The 7541-nt window shown below is 36.4% G+C and overlaps 1 protein-coding gene across 1 annotated transcript in view; it reads right to left on the bottom strand.

Moving 5' to 3' along the window:
- The window catches only part of hecw1b (HECT, C2 and WW domain containing E3 ubiquitin protein ligase 1b), a 38180-nt gene that overhangs the window by 26157 nt on the left and 4482 nt on the right, over nt 1-7541 (bottom strand). Inside the window, exons 2-4 of the mRNA XM_081374806.1 lie at nt 4041-4371; nt 2136-2243; nt 729-823 (exon numbers count right to left, since the gene is read on the bottom strand). Of these exons, the coding sequence (XP_081230932.1) occupies nt 729-823; nt 2136-2243; nt 4041-4371 (534 nt within the window). The remainder of the gene's footprint in view (nt 1-728; nt 824-2135; nt 2244-4040; nt 4372-7541) is intronic.

Genomic DNA, 7541 nt, shown 5'->3' with positions numbered 1-7541 from the left:
ATCGACTACTGTGGACTTCAACTGAAAACAGGATGTAAATACAGGTATTTGCGCTGGCTGAATTAACATCATTTTTATTCATATCTTTCACATCTACTGCAGTCAGATTCACTCGTGTTCACTCAGAAGGAATCACTCACATTTTCTGTGCACTTGTAATGACACATCAAGGATGTTAAGAGGCTAAAAGCAGGTTTAGTACTTGCCCCATTGAAGTCAACAGGGTGCAAATTTTAAAAATAGAATAACTCGGTGTAGGCAACACCGATTTTTGTCGTTGTTCTCTGTATTGACAGCACTCCAAATGTACAAAAAAATTAGCTCAATGTTAAAATTGACCGGAGTTCTCCTTTAAGTTGATAAAAATGTGTTCCTTTCACATGTAAATGACACACTTTACCTTTAAGAAACAAAAAGAGAGTTTGGTTCACTCTGTGCTTATGGAGGTATGGAGGCCTGTATTAAGCCATCAAATGATAACCTGAGATTATCTGCAGCAATAATCCTCTGAGAAACAGATGGCACGGACTATCCTCCTCTTGAAAAACTCTTGATGAAATGTGACGCAAGATAAAACAGCTGCATTCTCCTCACATCTGTAATATCATGCAATGGAATCGGCGCAGAGATGCACACATCAGGAGATCACATGACTGATCCCTACACACTTATGTTACTCCCCACTGCTGAACTAAAAGCATTTCAACCTTCTTTTTTGATTTGCTCACCGGTGCGGAGGGGTTCTTCACGGTCACGCATGGTGTGGTGGCCCGCAGGGCTCCGCTCACTCCATGATAATATTTAAAACAGATTTTAGTCTCCACTGAAAAAGAGCCAAGCACAGAAAACGTCAAAGGTCAGAGCGAGTAAACTCTTTTTTTTCCATATATGCTTAACTCGTCTTGTTCACATGGGCCTATAGAGGCTTTATAGAAGGTGTCTAAAAAGTTTCCAGCCCACCTAGTAAATTATAAATGCTGTCACCAGCTAGAAATAGCAAGTAGCCAATTTTACATCATCTGTGTATTGGTTGCTTACTTTTTTTCAGGCCCCCAACCATCATTTGGTTGCGAAGGAAGTGTCTGGAAATGTTCGTCACTGGTTTCGTTCAAGGTAAAAATAGTTGAATGTGGTTATTGTCCATTTATATTTTTTAAAAAAGGACCCTTAAATATACCCCACCCCAACTTCCTCTTTAAATAAGAAACACATCGACACAGGACAGAAAATACTGTGATAAAAGTCTTGCTATTTCATTATTAGGCTATTTGCCAAATAATGGCCAGAATTTATATTTTAATATTAATAATATTAAACAATATTATAATATGTAATAGTACTTTTAATATATTTTAAGTTATAGGACATAAAAAATTCTCACATGACATCTGACCTGCTTTAAAACACCATGAATACAGTGTTCTGTTGCAAAAAAAAAATATATATATATATGCATTTCTTTTGATTTGACTACATTTTAAAAGACTGATTCGATTTTAAAGTGATCCATTAAAACTGAATGGAGAAATATTAAAACCGAATATGGGATTTCATAAAGCCCCACTTCATCACTAATTCCCCCCCCTCCAAAAAAAAAAACAGATCTATTTTAAACCAGATTGGTTTTGTGAGTTTGAGTCCATATGTAGGCGTGTTTTCTCTCTAGTATCTGTATTTGTAAAAGTGCCAAAAATAAATGGAAAAAAAGAAACAGCATATAAGCCATATGGCCTCACAGTGTAATACATCAGAATGATTTCAGGACCGTCAAGCAGAGACAGCGTAGCCTAACATAACCCTCAAACAGCTGAGGCTTGTGCTTTATATTAATACAAGCACAAACATCTTTTCATGAGACACTATATTAAAACTAAATGTATTTTTGAGTCCCATGAAATGAGAGTGTCACACCTGAATGCTTCATCTTCACACTTCTTGACTTGAAACACCTTTGAAAATGTTGTTTGTATGGAAGTGGTTTGTCTTGGTGTGTTTGTTACCATAGCAGCCAAACGAACATTAACAGCTACAAGCAAATATTAGCGAATGGCATCCTGTTTGTGGGAAATAAGCATCTATATTGCTGCATCATTTAATAAGAATGTTTTGCATTGTGCTATTAAAATGGCACATACGTTCTACGAAGTAGGAGTTGGCCTCGATCTTCCAGACGATCTGACCTTTGTGGGAGCCATTCACACCTCTGTTTTTGTAGTCCAGAAAATTCTCAGAAAGAACCTCATCTAAGAGACAGAAAAGAAAAGCCTCATATCTTATTCTTCACAATTATGGCATAGAGAAAGTTCACATCTTTTGATTATTCATTCATGGTAGTTCTAAAAGATGAGAAAGCTTTTGAACTCAAATTAAAGCCAAAAAGCATTAACAGCTTTTAAAGGCCATCAGAGAACCTTTATAACACTAGACACACGAGACAAAACTATCGCTCACATTATAGAGTTGTCATCCAGAGTTGTCTACATGGAAATGTGTGGCCTTCAGCTGAGGGACAGGCTGCTTTTATTTTTCGCCGTGCTGCAGAGCTACTCTAGCCACTTTATTTTTTCCCTGTCTATATGAAATACAATATGCCACATATCACACATATATCATGTTTTGTTAAAGGAACACTCCGACTTTTTGGGACTTTAGCTTATTCACAGTATCCCCCAGAGTTAGATAAGTCCATACATACCTTTTTCATTTCTGTGCGTTCTGTAAGTGTTATTTGACGCACCCACCGCTAGCCTAGCTTAGCACAAAGACTGGATGTAAATGGATAAGGTAGCATACTAATCCCAATAAGTGACAAAATAATGCAAACATTTTCCTATTTACATGTTGTGATCTGTATAGTCACAGCGTGTACAAATAACAAGGCTATATGAGACAGAGACCATTTTTAATCGTATAAATACTGGGAACTATATTCTCACTAGGCATAGGAGCACAGCTACTTGGGCGGAGTGATTAGTGCAGCACACGAGACGCCCTGTGGTGAGGAGCAGAGATGATAATGTGAAATATTACAATTTAAAATCATTGTTTCTATCTGAATATATTTTAAAATGTAATTTATTTCTGTGATGCAAAGCTGAATTTTCAGTATCATTACTCCAGTCTTCAGAGTCACAGGATCCTTCAGAAATCATTCTAACATGATGAATATACAAGACACATTATTGCAGTAGTGAATGTTATACTAAACATCAAAGTCAGCTTGTATGGAAGTTCATTTCCACCTCAGAGTAAAAAAAAGGTAATCGCCAGACTAAAGTTTAACATGAGTCATACTGTGAGTTATGAAGATGCAATTGCAAGAAACAAAGCTGCAATTATCCCAAACTATAGTCAAACTGTGAGTTATAAAGTTGCAAATATGAGAAACAAAGTAGTAAATTCTGAGAAGTAAACTAGTCATTTTACTTTATTGAGGTAGAAATGGGCTTCAAAAGCTTGTGATGTTTCTGGCCTTTTACATTAAATCATTTTTGTTTCTAACCATGTATATGCAGTAGAAAACCATCTATGTACTGGTGCTCCAAACCCCCAGAAACCAAATACACAGCTCTGAAGAATCTATAACTTCAAGAATACACTGTGATTCACATGGTTGTGGTCAGTATAATATATTTTTCAGAAAGGATGCATTAAATTGATCAAAAATGACAGTAAAAAGCAGCCATGATAAATACCTGAATTCTATGGAGGCATCTAATGACCAAACTATATTAGAGTTTGTGAATGTAAAAAATTAAGTGAGCTGGAGTGATTTGTGTTCACAATGCACATTTTTAGTGAACTGTATCGTTAGCTGAAGGCAAACCATACTCAGACCACCTCCCGAGTGTTCACATACGGGCCAAAAGTTAGAGATAAAACCCCTGAAAAGGACCAAGTGTGAAAACGCCTAGAATGATTTCTGAAGGATCAAATGAGACCAGTATAATTTTCCAAACATTTGCATGAAATATTCATTAAATCTGAGTCTTAACATTTAACCAGCAGCATAAAACACGGCCAAACAGAAACACACTCACCAATGAGGTACATGCCAATCCAGTCGCCCGCGTCCACTTCCTCCTTGATGTCCCAGCAGAGAGTGATGTCCTGCGTCTGACCGATGGTGTAGCTGGAGGTGCTGACGGTGAGGGTGGAGCGGCAGTGGGAGGTCACGAGGTCAGTGTCGCTGGTGGAGCGCAGCACGGCTGCTGCCAGCTCCTCAGAAACGCCATTCTGGAAGTCCACGTTGGGGAACTGCTCAGGGTTGAAACTGTGCCGGATCGGGTCCTTGCATCGCCTCCTGCCATGAGATGCACGAGATGGAGAGGCCATTGCTGCGAGCCCGAGAAACCTGTTCTGGTACAAGTTCTGAGGAAAAATCAAGAGGCAAGAGTAAATCAGGATGTATCCCATCATTGCTTTTGGATTTTCTGGAACTTATGGTGTGCGAATCCAACAGTCCTGCGAACAATCATGTCCTGGAGATGCTGTGCTAAATGCAGACTTTTCATGGTCAGCTCAGAAAAGACAAAACCACTGGGAGCGAGGCAGGTCGGGACATGTTTGAGGGGGAAAACAGCGGCTGAGACACTACATGTCACCAACAGGGGACCAAGAAGATCGTTCTATGGTGTAAGACATCTACTTAAGCTGGCAAAAAACATCTGCATTGAGAGATCCTTCTCAAAGAGCAAATTGCATGCGTGCACTGAACATAGGCTATAGAAAATGGATGCATACTAAATATGTAAGGCACACATGTGCTTAACTAGAATGCTGTGCTTCCTGCTGACAAGCTGAGACAACGGCAAAGTTGCAAGAATGAAATTAGCTTAGATGGGTGCTATTATCATTAGCCAAACTAAGGGCACGTGTACACAACAACAATGTACTGAGAAAAACAACAACCGCGTAGAGTACAGACGACAGCACTGTCAAAACGATCCCCGTTCACACGGATCCATGAAAACTACTAAAAACACTGTCAGGCCAGAAGTTGGCGATGTATTTCTAATACACGATATACACTGCACGCATATAGACTGAACATGTGTATGACTTTGACGTTTCAAAAATGCACAAATTTTTTTTAGTTTACACGGAGATGATAACGGTATCGTTTTTAAAAGTTTGTGTTATCAGGGCCACAAAACGTCGTTGTCATGTAAATGACCAGCCAAAATGCATAATTAGTTTTCCTTTTTTTTTTACGATGTGATAAAAAAAAAAATCTAAAACAAATTAAATTAAACTTTAAAGAAATCATTTTTGTTTAAAAAAACTAATATAATTATAAGAACTGAAACTTTTTTTCTCTGACTTAACTGAACTGAAATTTATGACTCCAGAACTTACTAAATAAAAATGACAAGAAATGAATTACTTTTTGATTAATTTCATAACCCATAACATAAAAAAATGACACAACAGACAACACTAGCAATAACAGATATTTAATGCCACTATTTGAATGAGATCATTTGATATAAAATGATTGAAATAGCTTAATATATACTAACAAAAGTTTGGTGTCAGTATTGTGAAACATTATTATAATTTAAAATGTTCTAATATTTAATATTTTTTAAATATATACTTTAAAAGTAAAGCTGATGTGTTTACTGTCACTTCTGATATGTTTAATGCATCCTTGAAAACCAAGTTCTTGATCCTTTCTAAAACCAAAATTAAAAACCAAGCCTGCATACTGCAAAAAAAAAATAAATTGTTCATGAGAAAGTGTGAAGTATTTAACAAAAAACAAATACAACAACTGTAGTTTGGTAAAACGTTGTCACATGACCTCATTCCATTGCTTTTCCATTGCTCATTCCATTGCATTGTTTAATTCAGCGAGTGATGTCTTCATCTCTAATTAATTCAATATAAACGTAATGTAAATCTCATAAATAAATAGGGTTATTTATTTAACTGGATTATTCACAACATCCTCTCCCTCATCTGTCTACACAGTAACAAGCATTTTTTCCTTCATGTTACGTCTCTGAAGAGTAAGAGGCAGTCAAGTAACAATTAGCAGATGTGGTGGGACACACAGATGCATCCGTAGCGTCGGCTTACACTTCTCTATGGGACGCCAAAATCTTGTGGTTGTCTGTGCAGCAGGGATGGGTCAGAGTGGTTAACTAGTCAATCCAACAACTGCCTAGTCAACTGGTGAGGTCAACTAGAGATTTTAACCAGAGTTTTTTTTTTTTTTAAAGGAGATGAAACCTAGAGACATGACTTCCTCTGAAGGGTTTTAGCATGCAGACAGCATACAGTGTAGGACTGTCCACATGCTAAAATGCTTTTGTAATAAACAACACCTTTTACCATTTTAAAATGTGAAGATTTCACAAATTTTTTCATTTTTGTTCTACGTACCAATGCAGACGAACACAGGGTCCAAAATTAACATTCACCAAGGGCCAAATGAGAGTAAAAAAATTCCTTTCCATGTTTAATTTTTCATGACACAAATAAAATAAAAAAATATGACAAGGTATAAAGTTTAAATTATAAAATCTATCTTTGGCAAAAAATGAATGTGTGGTGAGTAAATACTGTTTAACTGTGTAACTCGATAACTTAAAGGATTGGTTCAACTAAAAATTAAAATTCTGTCATTAATAATTCACCCTCGTGTCATTCCAAACCCGTAACACTTTCGCTCATTTACAACTTTATTTACAGAATATTAATCTCCAATGCGCGTTCATGAGAGCACCACGGCGCATGCGTGTTGTGTTGACACGAGAGCAATTCAATTTTGTAAATAAAGTGATAAATTATGTTTTTTTGTGCAAACAAAGCAGTCGCTTCACTTCATAAAACTGAGGTTAAACCACTGGAGTCACATGGATTACTTTAATGAAGTCTTTACTTCCTTTCTGGGGCTTGAAAGTGGTAGTTGCGTAGCTGTCAATGGAGGGACAGAAAGCTCTCAGATTTCATCAAAAAGATCTTCAATTTTGTTCTGAAGATGAAAGAAAGTCTTACAGGTTTGGAACGACATGAGGGTGAGAAACTAATGACAGAGTTTTCATTTTTGGGTGAACTATCCCTTTAACATAGAACTACATGATGTGTCAGATTTCATGTGTCTTTTAATATCTTTTCTAAAAAACACTAACATTTGTTTCTCCACAGAACACAAATTCAGCTTTTTTTATACAGAATAGGCTTTACTGTTATTATTATCTTATTTTTTTTCATAACCCATAACATGACAATGGCACTATATAACATCTGATATATCAGATATTTAATGTCACTACATTTAAATGATATAATTGTGACAAACTTCCTGAAATAACTTGCGGTGCGATTTTATTAATATATTTGAAAGAAGTCTCTTATGCTCACCTAGGCTGCATTTATTTGATTAAAAAACAGTAATAGCAATAAAAGCATTATTACAATTCAAAAATAAATAACTTTCATCGTTCATGTTTTTTATTATTTAAGTAACTCAATAACTTGGTAGGATAGGCTATTACTGCAACATAAAACATGATGTGTCAGGTTTCCTGTCT

The sequence above is a fragment of the Scardinius erythrophthalmus genome (assembly GCF_964197995.2).
Source record: "Scardinius erythrophthalmus genome assembly, chromosome: 9".
NCBI lineage: Eukaryota > Metazoa > Chordata > Actinopteri > Cypriniformes > Leuciscidae > Scardinius > Scardinius erythrophthalmus.
This window is presented reverse-complemented; position numbering and strand designations above follow the sequence as displayed.